At 49.4% G+C, this 20,118-nt stretch overlaps 1 protein-coding gene across 2 annotated transcripts in view; it reads left to right on the plus strand.

Moving 5' to 3' along the window:
• The window catches only part of VPS37D (VPS37D subunit of ESCRT-I), a 55,134-nt gene that overhangs the window by 15,619 nt on the left and 19,397 nt on the right, over positions 1–20,118 (plus strand). The window contains exons 1-2 of one of the 2 annotated variants that reach the window (XM_030185620.1): positions 11,360–11,427; positions 11,550–11,721. In XM_030185620.1, the coding sequence (XP_030041480.1) occupies positions 11,586–11,721 (136 nt within the window). In that variant the 5' untranslated portion in view covers positions 11,360–11,427; positions 11,550–11,585. Of the gene's footprint in view, positions 1–11,359; positions 11,428–11,549; positions 11,722–20,118 lie in introns of those variants that run through there. The other variant, XM_030185619.1, reaches the window with a different exon arrangement.

Consider the following 20,118-nt stretch of genomic DNA (forward strand, 5'->3'; position numbering starts at 1 on the left):
CGGCAGGCTGCGCCGTACGCCTACAACAAGCGTAGGTACACCCAGCCGGCCCGAAGGCCTCATCAGGCACAGGGACAGTCCCAGCGCGCTCGTTCCCATCAACAGCGTGCGCCTAAGCAGCCCCCTGCGCCTCCACAGCAAAAACCGGGGACGGGTTTTTGACTGGATCCATGGGAACATAGCCGCCATCAAAGTGTCCGTACCGGACGATCTGCTAGTCGGGGGGAGGTTGAAAGTTTTTCACCAAAGGTGGCCTCTAATAACCTCCGACCAGTGGGTTCTCCAAATAGTGCGGTGCGGATACGCCCTGAATTTGGCCTCCACTCCACCAAATTGTCCTCCGGGAGCCCAATCCTTCAGCTCCCATCACAAGCAGGTACTTGCAGAGGAACTCTCCGCCCTTCTCAGCACCAATGCGGTCGAGCCCGTGCCACCCGGGCAGGAAGGGCAGGGATTCTATTCCAGGTACGTCCTTGTGGAAAAGAAAACAGGGGGGATGCGCCCCATCCTAGACCTGAGAGGCCTGAACAAATACCTGGTCAAAGAGAAGTTCAGGATGCTTTCCTTGGGCACCCTTCTACCAATGATTCAGAAAGACGATTGGCTATGTTCCCTGGATTTAAAGGATGCATACACTCACATCCCGATACTGCCAGCTCACAGACAGTATCTCAGATTCCGTTTGGGAACACGGCACTTTCAGTACTGTGTGCTGCCCTTTGGGCTCGCCTCTGCGCCTCGAGTGTTCACAAAGTGCCTCGTGGTGGTGGCGGCGTACTTGCGCAAGCTGGGAGTGCACGTGTTCCCGTACCTCAACGATTGGCTGGTCAAGAACACCTCAGAGGCAGGAGCCCTTCGGTCCATGCAGTGCACTATCCACCTTCTGGAGCTGCTGGGGTTTGTGCTAAATTACCCAAAGTCCCATCTCCAGCCGGTCCAATCTCTGGAATTCATAGGAGCGCTGCTGAATTTTCAGACGGCTCAGGCCTTTCTTCCCAAAGCAAGGGCGCAGAACCTTCTGTCCCTTGCTTCCCAGACCAGAGCGTCTCAGCAGGTCACGGCTCGGCACACGTTGAGACTCCTGGGTCACATGGCCTCCACAGTTCATGTGACTCCCATGGCTCGCCTTCACATGAGACCTGCTCAATGGACCCTAGCTTCCCAGTGGTGTCAAGCCACCGGGAAGATGTCATCCGCCTCTCCATCAGTTGCCACAATTCACTGCACTGGTGGACCATTCGGACCAATTTGACCCTGGGACGTCCTTTCCAAATTCTGCAGCCCACGAAAGTGCTGACGACGGATGCATCTCGCCTGGGGTGGGGAGCTCATGTCGATGGGCTTCACACCCAGGGACTGTGGTCCCTCCAGGAACAGGATCTTCAGATCAACCTCCTGGAGCTCCGAGCGGTCTGGAACGCACTGAAGGCCTTCAGAGATCGGCTGTCCTGTCAAATTATCCAAATTCGGACAGACAATCAGGTTGCAATGTACTATATCAACAAGCAGGAGGGCACCGGATCTCGCCCCCTGTGTCAGGAAGCCGTCGGGCTGTGGCGTTGGGCCTGCCAGTTCGGCATGCTTCTTCAAGCCACATACCTGGCAGGCGTAAACAACAGTCTGGCCGACAGCTGAGCAGAGTCATGCAACCGCACGAGTGGTCGCTCCATTCCAGAGTGGTACGCAAGATCTTCCGAGAGTGGGGCACTCCCTCGGTGGACCTTTTCGCCTCTCAGACCAACTACAAGCTGCCTCTGTTCTGTTCCAGACTACAGGCATACGGCAGACTAGCGTCGGATGCCTTTCTCCTCCATTGGGGGACCGGCCTCCTGTATGCTTATCCTCCCATACCTTTGGTGGGGAAGACCTTACTGAAGCTCAAGCAAGACCACGGCACCATGATTCTGATAGCGCCCTTTTGGCCCCGTCAGATCTGGTTCCCTCTACTTCTGGAATTGTCCTCCGAAGAACCGTGGAGATTGGAGTGTTTTCCGACTCTCATTTCGCAGAACGACGGAGCGCTTCTGCACCCCAACCTTCAGTCTCTGGCTCTCACGGCCTGGATGTTGCGGGCGTAGACTTTGCTTCGTTGGGTCTGTCGGAGGGTGTCTCCCGTGTCTTGCTTGCCTCTAGGAAGGATTCCACTAAAAAGAGTTACTTTTTCAAGTGGAGGAGGTTTGTTGTTTGGTGTGAGAGCAAGGCCCTAGAACCTCGTTCTTGTCCTACACAGAACCTGCTTGAATACCTTCTGCACTTATCAGAGTTTGGCCTCAAGACCAACTCAGTAAGGAATCACCTTAGTGCGATTAGTGCTTACCATCATCGTGTAGAGGGTAAAGCCATCTCTGGAGAGCCTTTAGTCGTCCGATTTATGAGAGGCTTGCTCTTGTCAAGGCCCTCTGTCAAGCCTCCTGCAGTGTCATGGGATCTCAACGTAGTCCTCACCCAGCTGATGAAACCTCCTTTTGAGCCACTGAATTCCTGCCATCTGAAGTACTTGACCTGGAAGGTCATTTTCTTGGTGGCAGTTACTTCAGCTCGTAGAGTCAGTGAGCTTCAAGCCCTGGTAGCTCATGCTCCTTATACAAAATTTCATCATAATAGGGTAGTTCTCTGCACTCACCCCAAGTTTCTGCCAAAGGTGGTGTCGGAGTTCCATCTTAACCAGTCAATTGTCTTGCCAACATTCTTTCCCAGACCGCATACCCGCCCTGCTGAACGTCAGTTGCACACATTGGACTGCAAGCGAGCTTTAGCCTTCTATCTGGAGCGGACACAGCCCCACAGACAGTCCGCCCAATTGTTTATTTCCTTCGACCACAATAGGAAAGGGGTCGCTGTCGGGAAACGCACCATCTCCAATTGGCTATCAGATTGCATTTCCTTCGCTTACGCCCAGGCTGACTCTTGAGGGTCTTGTCACGGCTCATAGTGTCAGAGCCATGGCAGCGTCGGTGGCTCACTTGAAGTCAGCCACTATTGAAGAGATTTGCAAAGCTGCGACGTGGTCATCTGTCCACACATTCACATCTCATTACTGCCTGCAGCAGGATACCCAGCGCGACAGTCAGTTCGGGCAGTCGGTGCTGCAGAATCTGTTTGGGGTTTAAATCCAACTCCACCCTCCAGGACCCGAATTTATTCTGCTCAGGCTGCACTCTCAGTTAGTTGTTCTTCGTAGGTCAATTTCTGTTATGCCCTCGCCGTTGCAAGGTTAAATTGACCTGGGTTCTTGTTTTGAGTGAGCCTGAGAGCTAGGGATACCCCAGTCGTGAGAACAAGCACCCTGCTTGTCCTCAGAGAAAGCGAATGATACATACCTGTAGTAGGTGTTCTCCGAGGACAGCAGGCTGATTGTTCTCACCTACCCTCCCTCCTCCCCTTTGGAGTTGCGTTTTACTCATTAATTTGCTTGTCATTCAACTGAGCAGGAACGGTCGCGCATGGGCGGGAAGACGGCCACGCATGCGCATTGGGCGTGCCCTGCGTGCGGGACCGCCCGTGAAATTTTGTTCCGGTTGTTGGGGGCTGCCGTGGACGTCAACCCAGTCGTGAGAACAATCAGCCTGCTGTCCTCGGAGAACACCTGCTACAGGTATGTATCATTTGCTTACACTGCCTTGGGTGAATGTCTTCATAAAGGCGGTTGATAAATCCCAAAAAATAAGTAAATAAATATTAACATAGAAGGTACATTCAGTCTTTTCTCCCGAGCTAAACATTAGGTCCTAGAAGCAGACTAAAGCCAAACCCTATAGGAAAGATAGTCTGGTACTAAACCATATAAAAATTTTAAAACGAATAAAAACAGCTTGAAATGGATTCTGGCATGAACCAGCAGCCAGTGCAATTTAATCATATAAGGCGTGCCTCATCAACTAATCTGCTTCCTAAGATCAGTTTGGCAGCTGTATTTTGTACATGCTGTAGGCATCAAATTGTGGAATTAAGTAGACCCAGCAAGACTATGTTACAATAATCTAATTGACTAGTTTTTGTGGCCTGCAGTACTGTCCTTAGATATGATGGTTAAAAAAAAAGGCTTAATTCTGTGGAGAAGCTTAAGTTTGTAAATCTAGGCAAAATTGACATTTATCTTATTTCTGCTATATAATTGTTTTACGGTGTGGTTAAATGTTTATTTCCTTGTCATCAAGCAGATGAAGCCATTACGTATGGGTTGTGTCCATCAACCAGCAGGGGGAGATAGAGAGCACTCAACGTTTCACAGTGCCTCATGGCCAGCTAGCTCCACTGCCTCTTCAGTATTCTCTATCTCCCCAAGCAGGGTGGCTGCAGCTTCTTCGAGCTCCATCAAAAATCTGCCTGGGGGTGGCTCCTGGCTTGCCAGTTGTTAGTCAGGGTGTTAGAGGCTATAGCAGCTTCACTTTGAAGGCACATAGGTCAGCCCTTTCCCTGCCGTACCCATGCCCCCGTGGATGTGGACATATTAGCTTGCTTTTCCCTGTCCTTTCCCACTCAGTGGATGCAGACACATTGGTTCGCCTTTCCCTGCCTTTCCCACTTAACTGAGCCTCCGGAGTGTTATTATTTACCTCTTTTGCCTCTGCTTTCCTCACAGCGTTAAAAATAAAAAAAAAATGGAAAAGAGGTTTTTTTCTTGAGATTCTTGTGCAGGACCGGAGCTGTGATACGCGGTCTAGTGAGGTAAGAGTGTTTTCTGACTCCTCCGGGGTGGGCCCGCGATCGGGACGTTTTTTGCGCAAACCGCCAATTTTTAATTTTACCGCTGTTTTCGGCAATGGCTGTGGAGACTGTAAAGCGCTGTTCTAAATGTGGCAAGCGGGGCTCTGTAATTCGTGCTGTACAGACGGTAGAGCCGGCCCGACCATGGCGAGCGGCAATCTGTTGCGCTCTAAGCTGGCAGCGGATGCCATTTTGGATTTTCCACATGGCGCTGCCTCCGTTGCGACGGAGAGCCCTGAATCCGGGGGGGGGGGGGGGAAGGTCCTCTGAGTGAGGCTAATAATAGAGCTGATAGCCCTGGGCAGGATCCGGGCGGTCAGGGAGCGGTTTTGTCCCCTGATTTTGTTTTAATGCTGCATAAGGCATACATGCTTAAAAGAGCTCTTCCACAGGGATCTTCAGACCCTCTGCCTGCCCCCCTGGTGGATCCTGGCCTTTTGGGGTTGGCTTTGCCTGTTTCTTATCCTCCTGATAAACGCAGAAGGGCTAATTCCCCTTCTGAGTGTGGCGCCCCCACATTCCCCCCCCCCTCCCCCGTGGTCGGGCTATGAGGATTCTGAGGGGTCTGGCAGAACTTCTTGGGCTGAGGAGCCAGAGTCGGGTGCAGAATTGCCACAGGAGCTTGATGATCCGTCTGCGGTGAGGATTTTCCACCGCGAGGAGCTGCCAGCGCTTATTTCAGATGCCTTACAAGCCCTCTCGATTGAAGATCCTGGGAGTGGCACAGCCTCCTCTGTTAATCCAAGGATGGCTAGTACCAGAAAGCCTGCTCGAGCCTTTCCTTTGCATGACTCCATCCAAGAGCTTATTTCGGCTCAATGGGCTGACCCCGAGGGACCTTTGAAGGTTGCCAGGGCTATGGGGCAATTATACCCTCTGAGTGAGGAACATTTGGCTCGCTTTGCAATGCCTAAAGTGGATGACCTGGTCACGGCTGTGAGAAAGAGAACTACCCTCCCTGTTGAAGGAGGTGTTGCCCTGAAGGATATTCAAGACCACAGGCTTGATTCAGCTCTGAAGCGGTCCTTTGATTTGGCAGGTCTCACTGTTCGGGCGTCTGCATGCAGTTGTTATGCTGCTAGAGCCTGCCTGGCTTGGTTACAGCAGGTAGTGGAACAGCCCGGTGATGGAGCGGAGACCTTATCTGAAGTGGCTCCGCGGTTGGAGTTGGCCTTGTCCTTTTTGGCTGACGCCCTTTATGATATGGTCAGAGCTTCGGCTAAATAAATGGCTGTAGCAGTGACAGCTCGCCACTCTCTTTGGCTACGACATTGGGCGTGCGGACATGGCCTCTAAGCAAAGGTTGGTGAAGTTGCCCTTTCAAGGCCTTCTCCTGTTTGGTGAGGAGCTGGAAAACATTGTTAAAGGCCTGGGGGATTCCAAACCTCAGCGCTTGCCCGAAGATAGGCCGAAGCCTTCCTCTATGGGTCAGGCGGTCCGCTCCTCTTACAGACCTCGCTTCCGTGAAGCTAGAAGTTACCGCCCGGGGTGTGCTGCTGGGTTCACTTCGCGTGCCCGCTTTCAGCAGAGGAACTCCTTTCGCTCGGACAAACGTTCCGCAGCTGCCGGTTCAAGGCCTGGAGTTTAGGGGCGACCCTCTCAATGATGGTGCGCCGGCCCCCTCCTCGTTTCCTGTCATCGGAGGAAGACTTTCCCTCTTTTTCGAAGAGTGGGCCAAAATCTCCGCAGATCAGTGGGTCTTGGACCTGATCAGAGACGGATACCGAATAGAATTCGATGCCCCGGTGAGAGACGTGTTTGTGGAGTCCCGATGTGGTTCTGCCGCCAAACAGGCAGCGGTAGAGGAGACTTTGCACAGTCTGTGCCAGATAGGGGCTGTGACCCCGGTGCCTCCCGCCGAACAAGGTCTAGGCCGCTACTCCATTTACTTTGTGGTGCTATGAAAAGGCGGGTTTTTTCGCCCGATCCTGGACTTAAAAGAGCTAAACAAGTCCTTAAGAGTGCGGCATTTTCACATGGAAACCCTGCGCTCCGTCATTGCGGCGGTACAGCCAGGAGAGTTTCTCACGTCTCTGGACCTGAAAGAAGCTTACTTGCACATACCACCAGAGGTTTCTGCGGTTTGCGGTGTTGGGAAAACATTTCCAGTTTTGGCCTTGCCTTTTGGCCTTGCCACAGCTCCCCGAACCTTCTCCAAGGTAATGGTGGTAGTAGCTGCCTTTCTCAGGCGAGAGGGTATCCGGGTTCACACGTACCTAGACGACTGGCTCATCAGAGCAGACTCAGAAAAAGAGAGTCATCTAGTTACAGCCAGAGTGGTTTCAGTCCTTCAATCTCTGGGCTGGGTCGTCAATATGGCCAAAAGTTACCTGACCCCCTCGCAGTCTCTAGAATATTTGGGGGCCAGGTTCGACACAGCGTCGGGCTATGTGTTTCTTCCCGAGCAAAGGCGGTGCAAGCTTCAGAATCAGGTCCGTCTGCTCCTGAGGATGCCCCGCCCGCGAGCTTGGGACATTGTCCAGCTGTTGGGATCGATGACGGCCACCTTGGAAGTGGTGCCATGGGCGAGAGCGCACCTGAGACCACTACAATATTCTCTACTTCAATGATGGTCTCCAGTATCTCGGGATTATCAGTGCAGACTTTCTTGGCTCCCTGCGGCCCGCCTCAGTATGGAGTGGTGGCTATCTGACAGCATGTTGCGGCGGGGAATGCCGCTGGCGCTCCCCGATTGGTGCCTAGTGGTGACAGATGCCAGCCTGAAGGGCTGGGGCGCACATTGCCAGGGGAAGCATGCCCAGGGTCTGTGGACGCCCGACGAGTCGGAGTGGTCTATCAACTGCCTGGAGTTGAAAGCGGTGTTTCTGGCTCTTCTGGCCTTTCAAGTGACCCTGGAAGGATTGGCTGTCCGGGTGATGTCGGACAACACGACAGCAGTGGCCTACATAAATCGACAAGGCGGCACTCAGTGCAGAGCTCTAGCCGCGCAGGCCAAACAAATTTGCCACTGGGCCGAGCTGCATCTACAGTCCCTGTCAGCAGCTCACATTGCAGGTCAGAGCAACGTGCAAGCCGACTATCTAAGCAGGCATCAGATCGATCCAGCGGAGTGGGAACTAGCAGACGATGTATTCCTGCAGATATGTGCCAAATGGGGCAAGCCAGTGATGGATCTTATGGCGACCAGTTCCAATGCCAAAGTCCCGTGCATCTTCAGCAGACGGAGGGATCCTCGCTCTGCCGGGTTGGATGCCTTGGCTCAACCCTGGCCCCTGTGCTTGCTGTATGTCTTCCCTCCGTGGCCTTGATAGGGCGAGTGCTCCTGCGGATTCGGCTGCATCCAGGAGAAGTGGTGCTCATCGCCCCGGATTGGCCCAGGAGGCCTTGGTATGCGGACCTCCGACAGATGCTGTTGGAGGCTCCCTTTCCGTTACCTCTGGTTCCGCACCTGTTGCCACAGGGTCCGGTGGCCATGGAGGACGCCTGCCGCTTTGGTCTTATGGCATGGCGATTGAGAGGGCGTAATTGAGAGATAAATGCTACTCAAATAAGGTAATTTCCACTCTCCTGCAGGCCCGTAAGCGCTCCACTTCCGTGGCTTATGCCAGGATTTGGCACCAGTTTGAAGTCTGGTGTGTTTCAAGAGCGCTTTCTCCATTGCGGGCTCCTGTCTCGCCGATTCTGGATTTTTTGCAGGATGGTGTACACAAAGGCTTGGCCTATAATTCCCTGCGGGTGCAAGTGGCAGCATTGGCCTCCCTTGCATGGCAAGGTTGAAGGCGTGTCCTTAGCTGCTCATCCAGATGTGGCACGGTTTCTTAGTGGGGTGCTTCGGCTCCGTCCTCCCATGCGGGCACCGTGTCCAGCTTGGAACCTGGGGTTAGTATTGAAGGCCCTTCAGGGGGCTCCCTTTGAACTGCATCAGCGTGCTTCAGAGAAAGATTTGACACTGAAGGCCGTCTTTTTAGTGGCCATTACCTCGGCGAGACGGGTGTCAGAGCTCCAGGCGCTGTCCTGTAGAGACCCTTTTCTGCAATTCTCAGAGTCACGGGGTCACGGTTCGGACCGTGCCTTCCTTCATGCCTAAGGTGGTTTCAGCGTTTCACCTAAAACAGCCTGTTTTTCTTCCCTCCTTTGTTGAGGAGGAGTTTCCAGATTCATTTGGGCAGTTGCACCTTTTGGATGTGCACAGGACTCTGTTGCAGTATCTGCGAATTACAAATTCTTTCAGGACCTCTGATCATCATTTTGTGCTGTTTGCAGGTCCTCGCAGAGGGTCTTCAGCGTCTAAAGCCACTATTGCCCGTTGGCTCAAGGATGCTGTCTTTTCAGCATATCTGCTGTCTGGCCGGGCTCCGCCTGAAGCCTTTAAGGCACATTCCACAAGAGCGATTTCCTCTTCCTGGGCGGAAACTGGAGCACTATCTCTTCATGAGATTTGCAGTGCTGCAACATGGGCTTCTAAGCTCTCTTTCGCCCGACATTACAGGCTGGATGTGGCTGCCAGGAAGGATGCGCGTTTTGGAGCACAGGTGCTAGTGCGTGGTGTGGCTTGTTCCCACCCTATTTAGGGATTGCTTTGTTACATCCCATACGTAATGGCTTCATCTGCTTGATGACAAGGAAGGGAAAATTAGGTTCTTACCATGATAATTTTCTTTCCTTTAGTCATAGCAGATGAAGACATGAGCCCTCCCTGTATGATTGTCTGTATTGCAGTGATTCTGATTTTAGGTGCTGTTCTTGTTTCCTGAAGTTATATTCCTTCCTTGTGGAGTCGGAAAACAGTCTTCAGGATTCTTGTTACAGAGATAGGAGGATGAGTTCATTCCCTCCAGTTCATGTTTTGGGAGGATGAGTTTATTCCCTCCAGGAGGATGCAAGTATTCCCTCCGTTTATACAAAGTGGAGGACGAGTTTATTCCCTCCAGGAGGATGAGTTCATTCCCTCCTTTTGTTGAGTTTATGCCCTTGTTAAGGGGCCATCGTTCGCTGTGAGGAAAGTTCATGTTATTCCCATTGCGGTTTGCCATACTGCTTTGGAAGCTTCAAATACTGAAGAGGCAGTGGAGCTAGCTGGCCATGAGGCACTGTGAAAAGTTGAGTGCTCTCTATCTCCCCCTGCTGGTTGATGGACACAACCCATACGTAATGGCTTCATCTGCTATGACTAAAGGAAAGTAAATTATCATGGTAAGAACCTAATTTTCCCATTTCTAATACTGTTATCATTTCAGTCCTATTACTAGGAGTCAGTTTACCGTTGCCTTGGATGAATCTCTTTATAAAGGCAGTTAATAAATCCCAGTATTCCAATAAATATATAAATGGTGCAGTTAAAAGCTAATTTTAGCCACATATATCTTTTGAAATCCACCCCTATATGCCCCTGTCCTAGTGTACTGGCAGCTGCTGTTCCTGTGATGAAGCAGTAGAGACCCTCGTTCCCTGTTCCTTCTAAGAGCAGCTTCCATATGTATAGAGTTGGTGGTCTTTCATTCAATGGAAACAATGAATGGCCAGACTGAGGGTCCATGATCGCAGGGTTCCAGAGAGACCACTGGTCCTGTCATCCCTGGCTGAGGATTCCTGCTGCAGTGATAACTCAGAGGGGATATAAGGGAAAGGGAATGGGGCTTGATATACCGCCTTTCTGTGTTTTTTGTAACTACATTCAAAGCGGTTTACATAGTATATACCAGGGGTGTAGCCACGGGCGGGCCCGGGTGGGCCTGGGCCCACCCAATTTCGGGTCAGGCCCGCCCAGCAGCAAAGTTCCTGACGGCGATTCCAGTCGCAGCGATTCCCACACGCTGCCTGCCAGTGCCGGCTGCCGCTCAATCTCGTTGTGCTACTAAGCGCTAACCCGGAAGTCTCTCCTCTGCAGGAGAGACTTCAGGGTTAGCGCTTAGTAGCGCGAGGAGATTGTTGAGCGGCAGCCGGCAGGCAGCGTGTGGGAATCGCTGCGACTGGAATCGCCGTCAGGAACTTTGCTGCTGGGCGGGCCTGCAAGGAGGGTGAGATGCTGCAGCTGCACGGGGGGGGGGGGGGGGGAAGATGTCGCATGGGGGAGGGAAGACGGGGGGGGACACAGCAGCTGCACAGGGGGAAGGGAAGATGGAAAGAAAGATGCTGCACAGGGGGGGAGGGAAGATGGAAAGATGAGGCTTGATTGGCGGGTGAGGGAGATGCAGCAAAGGGGTGGAGGGGTGAGGAAGGGAGAAGTCTTGGCTGTGTATGAGGTGGAGGGGAGGGACACATGCTGCATACAGAGGGGATAGGTGGGGAGGGGGAGAAATGGTAGGCATAGGGGTGGAGAGGAGGGAGAAATGGTGGGTACAGTGGTGGAGGGAGGGAGGGCGGAGCAGAGAAAATTTTGTGCCCACCCACTTTGGGCTCAGGCCCACCCAAAACTGGCTGTCTGGCTACGCCACTGGTATATACAGGTACTTATTCGTACCTGAGAGGGGAAACTCCCCTGGCAGTTGTAAATTATGCCATCTAGAATCCCAAGACTCCGTTCTTACTCCCACTTAAAAAAAGAAGCTGCTTTCTATACCGGTAAAGCCCTTCTTTCAGTGTGCAGGAGAAAGATAATTTTTCTCTTCCACTATACAGACAGAAGCTCATGTAAAGAGAAAGAGGTTATTCTGGCTCCCTTCCCCATCCCACGCCCCTTCTCTGATGTACTATCAGCTGTTCCCATTATTGCCTCGTCTCTGTTGAACAAGAAGAGTCCTTTCTGCACTGGGCAAAGAGGTCTCTGCTGCTTATCTTGTTGGGCCCCATGTACATGTACACTCGCTATATCTCAGTGGTGCATCCCTGTTTTGGGTCTAGTACCTTTTCTGCTGTGTTACTGATACCTTCTGTTTCCGTAGGTTCAGAGCTTACAGTCTGAGCAGGAGCGGTATTCGATGGCAAACTATATAATGGCAAAGAAGAATCTCTCCCTGAGGCCCTGGCTGGAAAACGGCAAAGCCAACCTGGCCTCAAAATACCAGCAGCTGCAGGAGGTGAAGATGGCATGCCAAGAGAAACAGAGAAAGCTCGGTAAGAGTAACCTCAGTCAGTGAATATGAAGGGAAGTAAAGTGAATATGACGAATAACTCAGTTTAAGCTCAGAGAGTAAATGCTAGTGGAAACAAGACTGACTATATAAGAACGTAAGAGTAGCCATACTGGGTCAGACCAGTGGTCCATCTGGCCCAGTATCCTGTTTTACAAACAGTGGCCAAGCCAGGTCACAAGTACCTGGCAGAAGCCCAAATTGTGGCAACACTCCATACTACAAATCCCAGGGCAAGCAGTTGCTTCCCATGTCTGCCTCAATAGCAGACTATGGACTTTTCCTCCAGGAATTTGTACAAACCTTTTTTAAATCCAGATACGCTGACCGCTGTTACTACATCCTCTGGCAAAGAGTTCCAGAGCTTAACTAATTGTTGAGTGGAAAAATATTTTCTCCTATATGTTTTAGAAGTGTTTCCATGTAACTTCCTTGAGTGTCCCCTAGTCTTTGTACTTTTGGAACAAGTAAAAAATCTACTTGTTCTACACCACTCAGGATTTTGTAGATCACAATCACACCTCCCCTCATCCTTCTCTTATCCAAGCTGAAGAGCCCTAACCTCTTTAGCCTTTCCTCATATGAAAGGACTTCCATCCCCTTTATCATTTTGGTCACCCTTCTTTGACCCATTTCTAATTCCGCTATATCTTTTTTGAGATGTGGCGACTAGAACTGAACGCAATACTCAAGGTGCGGATACACCATGGTGCGATTTAACGGCATTATAGTATATGAGTGAATGCACGCACATTTGTATATTGTTCTTGTCTGAAAGACCTGGTATAAATATTCAGCCTACAGCGGTGAACGATTTTTTAAACACTGACCACTACGGGCAGAATTAGCCCCATATATTTAGCCAGCAGCGCTCAATGTTTTGCTGGCTGCTGCTGGCATTAAACCCAGAAATTCAGTGCTAGAACGTGTCTGGGCACCGGCATTGAATTGCCTCGTTTCAGAGCCAGCTAACGCACAACCGGTTAAGTGCCATTTTCAGCACTTAACCGGCTATGGGTTACTGCATAAAGACAGGGCTGACTTTTATGCTGCCATGTTTATGCGGTTAACATGGCCAGTTAAGGGCTGAATATCGGCACTTAAATGACCAAGTGCCAGCTCCAACCCCGATTTTCATTTTGGAGCTAACTGGTTATTTTCAGAGGTGCCACTGGTTAAGTGTCACTGAAAATTAGCAGTTAGCCCAAAGAGGTGATTTCACTGGCCAGGAGCCATCTCTGGCCAGTTAAATTGCGTTAAATATCAACCCCCTGTGTAACTAAGCCTTTGCCGTTATGCACACCCTGTACATATAAGAGTGCTAAATGCTGTTCTGTAACAAAGTGCATAACTGCGGGTAGGCAGGCATGTATACATGGGCAGGGAATGGGCGTGTCTTCAGCTTATGCATATTGCTGGCTGCTGGCTCAAAATCTTTTCTTAATTTTTCTTCACTTTGCAGTACACTGATGGTGTAACTAGGCAAATTGTTTTTGGGTTTTTTTTTTTGCATGGCTGAAATCATACCATTGTTGTACACTGGACTGAATTGTTTAACTCCTGAGGCAGGCGCTGTTTTGCGCTGAAACTCAGGACTGTGTCGAGTCTACTGTGTAGAGTCTGCTGTGTTCTTTTAATAAACGTTTGCCCTTGTGTTGGAACTAGATTGGGCTCCACCCGGTCTTTTTGTTTTGCTGTTCAGCTTGTGCACAACTGACATTGCTGCCTGGATGTCTCAACGCCACCTGAAATTAAATATGACCAAAACCGAGCTTCTCATTTTCCCCCCCAAACCCACCTCCCCGCTCCCCCCGTTTTCTATTTCTGTTGATGGCTCTCTCATTCTCCCTGTCTCCTCAGCTCGAAACCTTGGGGTCATCTTTGACTCTTCTCTCTCCTTCTCTGCTCATATCCAGCAGACCGCCAAGACCTGTCGTTTCTTTCTTTACAACATCCGTAAAATCCGCCCCTTTCTTTCCGAGCACTCTACCAAAACCCTCATCCACACCCTTGTCACCTCTCGTTTAGACTACTGCAATCTGCTTCTTGCTGGCCTCCCACTTAGTCACCTCTCCCCTCTCCAGTCGGTTCAAAACTCTGCTGCCCATCTCATCTTCCGCCAGGGTCGCTTTACTCATACTACCCCTCTCCTCAAGACCCTTCACTGGCTCCCTATCCGTTTTCGCATCCTGTTCAAACTTCTTCTACTAACCTATAAATGTATTCACTCTGCTGCTCCCCAGTATCTCTCCACACTCGTCCTTCCCTACACCCCTTCCCGTGCACTCCGCTCCATGGATAAATCCTTCTTATCTGTTCCCTTCTCCACTACTGCCAACTCCAGACTTCGCGCCTTCTGTCTCGCTGCACCCTATGCCTGGAATAAACTTCCTGAGCCCCTACGTCTTGCCCCATCCTTGGCCACCTTTAAATCTAGACTGAAAGCCCACCTCTTTAACATTGCTTTTGACTCGTAACCACTCGCCTCCACCTACCCTCCTCTCTTCCTTCCCGATCACATTAATTGATTTGATTTGCTTACTTTATTTATTTTTTGTCTATTAGATTGTAAGCTCTTTGAGCAGGGACTGTCTTTCTTCTATGTTTGTGCAGCGCTGCGTATGCCTTGTAGCGCTATAGAAATGCTAAATAGTAGTAGTAGTAGTAGTAGTGTTGCATGGTGCACTTAGGCGGTGGCCATTTCTACCTGCCATTGATCTCATATATATGGTCCCAACCTAAACGTAGGTGCACCAGTAGGGGTTGCACTGCTGTTGTGTAACGAAATCAGGGCAGCTAGATGCCATTACAGAATAGGCACTCCCTGCAGAGGATTGTTCCCTCTAAGCTGTGCAGTCCTCCTCCAAGTGCATTGCTGCCAGTGGATGGCGGTGCTTCAATATTATTTCAATGGCTAGGGACAGGTAGGTTCCCTGGAGTCCTGCAGAACTTGCCTGTCCCTCACTATTGAAAATGTGATAGTGAAACAGCACCTCCCACTGGCAAGACTCTAGTTGGAGGACTCACGCTCAGCTTAGAGGGAACATTGCTGCGCAAGAACTCTGTAATGGAGATGCCCTGTTATAGAATTGCCCCCAAGAAGGAGGAAGTGACATCACAAGGCTGGATGGCTGACTACGCTCTGAGCTCGGCACTCAGCAGTTACAGTTTTCTGAAGACGGTCTATGTCCGCTTTCCCACGGTTAAGAACTGATAAGATCTTTGCCCTCTTAATGGGGGAAGGTATATACCCCCTACGTTACAGGAGACTATTTTACATTGACTACTCAGCTATATATAATTCAAACCTTGTTCTAACATACCAGTGAATTATTACAGTTACTGGGGATGCCCAGCCCTCATCCCTCAACCGCTCATCCTGGATTCCACCAGCCACCCAGAGATTTAGAGGTTCCACCATATTAACACACTGCAGTATTCTTAGTCTAAGGTAAGACTATCTCAAAAGCTGTATTTGCAAATGATATCTTTACATCATCTAGGTCTTCCAAAATTCCCACTTTCCTCCCAACTGAGCAACAATATCTCCATGAGAAATTCCACTGCCCGAATAACAACCCTGCCCTCTAAACCCCCCAATTCCCCCTCCCCTACTCAACCAGAAGTGGAACCATCACTGCCTCATTTAGCAGTGAAGTCCGAAACCACGAGTCAAGCAATGAGGTCCCCCACCCCCTGCACCTCCGTCAAACTGCATAGTGACTTTTAGCATTACACTTCAACATATAGGAAAACTGGCCCATTCCTCGCACCAGCTGATCCGTATAAATGAAAGCAAATAACGTATTACAATTACAAACCAGGTTAATACACAGACAGATATATCTCACTGAGAGCTCCTTTAACCCATCCAAATGTCCATCTGTTCAAGGTAATTCTGATAAAACAGAAGGAAGCTGTGGTATGTAGGCTTGCGCTGTGGCCACGGTGTCATGAGTGCTCTACTTGCCTGTATGAAAATTTTTTAGCAGCGCTAGATATTGCAACGTGAACGTAATTTTATTTATTTATTTATTTGCTGCATTTGTATCCCACATTTTCCCACCTATTTGCAGGCCCAATGTGGCTTACAATATGTTACAACAACACTCACATTAATGGAATAAGAATTTCAGAGTATAGATACAGATAATGCGTTTAGAAATCAACTGCGCACACAAAGGAGTGAACTTGCAACATTTTTCTTACAGAGGCTGAATAATCCTGAAAAAGTCCATCATAACAGATTCATTCGCATTTCTGTCGATAGCCCTGTAGAATTTTTATCTTATGATTGTAGTTCAAGATTTTTATTATTACCACACGGGGGTTGTGACGACCATCTTGAATCTTGCCCACGCGGTGTGTTCTTTCAAGGCTCAAGGGTTCAGCATGATCTGAAAGTGCAAATTCTGTAGATAGCCACCGCTCCAGGATGGTAGATAAGACACTGTCTCCCACTGCCTCCTGGAGCCCTATAATCCTTAAATTGTTGCAGTGGGACCTGTATTTCAAGCTTGTCAAGTTTGTCTGCTTGTAGATGCATTTTGGCAGATAGGTCTGATAAAGATGTTGTTACGTGTGGGGCCGCATCTTCCAGAGCTGAGATCTGCTCTTCAACTTCTCCTGTGCAACAGTTGGCTTCAGCCAGGAATGCTTCCACATCCATCAGCTGACTAAGTGCTTGCCGCAATTGCTGCTGAATCACCGCTCTTTAGTGAAAGCGGGAGCGCCAGACACCATGAAACCTTCCGACTTATCATCCCTGGAGCAGCCAGCGTTTTTGTCTCGCTTGTGCCCTTTTCCTTCCACTGTTCCCGTCGAACTTCTCAAAAATTTGTGCATGGGCAGTAAGGCTCCCAGATGCAACAAAGGAGAGCGTATTTAGGTTGAAATGTGATAAGTTTCTGTGCCAAATGAGTGCAGGACCCTCCGTATTTAGGTTGAAATGTGATAAGTTTCTGTGCCAAATGAGTGCAGGACCCATGTCTTGCCGCTCTCAATGCATCACGTGGTCCTCAAACCTCCTCCATTTAAAAAAGTAACACCTCTTAGTGGAATGTTTCCTGGAAGCCAGCAAGACCCGGGAGATACCCTCTGAAAGACCCAAGGAAACAAATTCTAGGCTGTCAACATCCAGGCTGTGAGGGCCAGAGACCGAAGGTTGGGATACCGAAGAGATCCTTTGTTCTGCATGATGAGGGTCGGAAAACACTCCAATCTCCACGGTTCTTTGGAGGATAACTCCAGAAGACGAGGGAACCAGATCTGCCAAGGCTGGAAGCCTGGGACAGAACTGAGGGACTTTGTGATTTATGAAAGTGGCAAAGAGGTCCACAGAGGAGGTGACCCACACTCAGAAGATATCTCGGGCAATGCCCATGTTGAGGGATCACTCTTGCAGTTGCATAATGCTGCTCAGTCTGTCGGCCAGGCTGTTTGTTCTGCATGATGAGGGTCGGAAAATACTCCAATCTCCATGGTTCTTCGGAGGATAACTCCAGAAGAAGAGGGAACCAGATCTGGTGTGAACCAGGTGTGATCAGAATCATGGTTCCGTGGTCTTGCCTGAGTTTCAGCAAAGTCTTCCCTACAAGAGGAATGGGAGGGTACGCATACAGAAAGCCTGTCCCCAAATGAAGGAGGAAGGTATCTAAAACTAACCTGTCTGAGAGACTTTGTGATTTATGTAAGTGGCAAAGAGGTCCACTGAGGGGGTGTCCCACACTCAGAAGATATCTCGGGCAATGCCCATATTGAGGGATCACTTTCAGTTGCATAACACTGCTCAGTCTGTCGGCCAGGCTGTTGTTTTTGCCCACCAGATAAGTGGCTCAAAGGTACATGACTTCCTATCGCGCCTAAGGAGAGGTGAAAATAGGGCATTGAGGAGGAGTTGGGGGGTACGTGAGGGTTGTGGAAAGTGTCCACTGACGAACTACTGGCACTTACACTGCTAAATTTACAGTTTTGGAGGCAGCACAACTTCATAGGTGAACATAACATAAGAACATAAGTATTACCATACTGGGACAGACAGAAGGTCCATCAAGCCCAGCATCTTGTTTCTAACAGTAGCCAATTCAGGTTACAAGTACCTGGCAAGATCCCAAAACAGTACAATAACTTTTATGCCGCCTATCCTAAAAATAAGTAGTGGATTTTCCCCAAGTCCATTTTAATAATGGCTTATGGGCTTTTCTTTTAGGAAGCTATCCAAACCTTTTTTTAAACCCCACTAAGCCAAATGCTTTTACTACATTCTCTGGCAACGAATTCCTAAGCTTAATTACACATTGACAGGCAGATGATCAAACAGCGCTCTAAAATGGCACTGGGACAGTGCGGGGCGCTATTAGACCTATGATCAGAGATAATGCATGCAAATTTAAGCAGCTCAATTATCTCTGATCATGGGGTAGAAGTGCCAGAGAATTGTTCCTGAGCATGCGCTCAGCACAATCCTTCCACACTTGTTTGACAGGTCTGGGCTGGAGACCAATGAAAAGAGAAGGACACCCATCTTTAAATCGGAAGATGGACGTCCTCAACTGCCCTGCTGCAGGGATGGCCAAATTTCAAGGGGATGTTGGAGGTATAGCGACGGGGCAGTTGAGGATGTCCAAAATTTGGACGTTTCTGTGACGGGGCAGTAGACGACGTCCAAATTTTGGACGTTTCTGCAGTGGGCAGTTAAGGACATCCAAAATTAGATGTTTCTGTGAGAAAGACGTCTTCTCATAGAAACATCCAATTTTGGACGTCCTTAACTGCCCATTGCAGAAACGTCCAAAATTTGGACGTCCTCTACTGCCCCGTTACAGAACCGTCCAAATTTTGGACGTCCTCAACTGCCCTCGCTGGCAGGTTTGCTGTAGGGGGGAATGGGGGCCTGCCAGCATGCAAATGCATGCTGGACAGGGCTCACCATTCCTCCCCAATTATCTGCAAACCCTAATGCCAGCTCGGAGCTGGCGTAGGGTTTGTCGCAGCCAATGCCCCAATCTTTGGCGCGCTGGTCGCTGATCATTGGGGATGAATGCATTAAGCGCTGATTAGCATGCATTTGCAAGCTACTTGCGCTAAGAGCCCTGTTTAGCATGCATTTGCATGCTACTTGCGCTAAGAGCCCTCGAGTGCGTTGTTTCACGCTGTTGAGGGCTCTAATCATGGGGCGGTAGCAAACACCGGCACTAGTATAGCGCTAACAGCCTCTAGCGCCAGCCTTTGCTTTTGATCATCTGCCTGTGAGTGAAGAAAAATGTTATTCAATTCATTTTAAATTTATACTTTGTAACTTCATTTTGTGCCCCCTAGTCCTAGTATTTTTGGAAAGAGTAAACAAGTGATTCATATCTACCTGTTCCACTCCACTCATTATTTTATAGACCTCTATCATATTACCCCTCAGCTGTCTTTTCTCCAAGCTGAAGAGCCCTAGCCGCTTTAGCCTTTCCTCACAGGGAAGTCGTCCCATTCCCATTATCATTTTGTGGCCCTTCTCTGTACCTTTTCTAATTCCACTATATCTTTTTTGAGATGCTGTGTCCAGAACTGAACACAATCTTCGAGGTGTGGTCACACCATGGAGCGATACAAAGGCATTATAACGTCCTCATTTTTGTTTTCCATTCCTTTCCTAATAATGCCTAACATTCTATTTGTTTCTTAGCCGCTGCCGCCACACACTGAGTAGAGGGTTTCAACATACTCTCAACGATAACACCTAGATCCCTTTCCTGGTTGTTGACTCCTATTGTGGAACCTCACATTACGTAGCTTGCCCCCCTTAACCCTCCAGTTCTACTCCGCACAACTCCGTCCAAACCAACCTAAGCTAAGCAGCTCAACGAATTGCCAATTCCATAGCCGCCAGTAGTGACTATTACCACTTTATCACTTAGAAGTCCCGGAGTCCGCAGACTGCGAACCACCATCATAGCCAGAGCAAATTGCATAGTGCAGTCAATCAGGAGCTTTGTGCAGTCCTTGCAGCTGCATAGAGGAAGGAGGTGTACTAAGCTGCGCATTTGATTTGCTATTCTCTAAAAAACTTACGAATTTTATAAAATATTATAGAAAAAATAATTGTACAGGAATCAGAGAGAAAAGTCTTTTTAATTACTCACCCAACAGCACAGCATCAGATATCAGATATCAAGTTTTAACAAACTTACAGAATCTAACATCAGTACCTCTGGTAATTATAAGTAATTAAACTAATTGTATAAAGAAGGAAGAAGAGTTTGTTCCTCATTCAAAGGTCACAGAACAGAGAGAAAGAAAGAAAGATTTTTAGATATAGAGAATTAGTTTCTATCAAAGGGGGGGGGGGAAGAGTACCCCCCCTGGAAATAGGCTGATACAAGGATATGAAACT

The sequence above is a fragment of the Microcaecilia unicolor genome, chromosome 13 (assembly GCF_901765095.1).
Source record: "Microcaecilia unicolor chromosome 13, aMicUni1.1, whole genome shotgun sequence".
Lineage (NCBI taxonomy): Eukaryota > Metazoa > Chordata > Amphibia > Gymnophiona > Siphonopidae > Microcaecilia > Microcaecilia unicolor.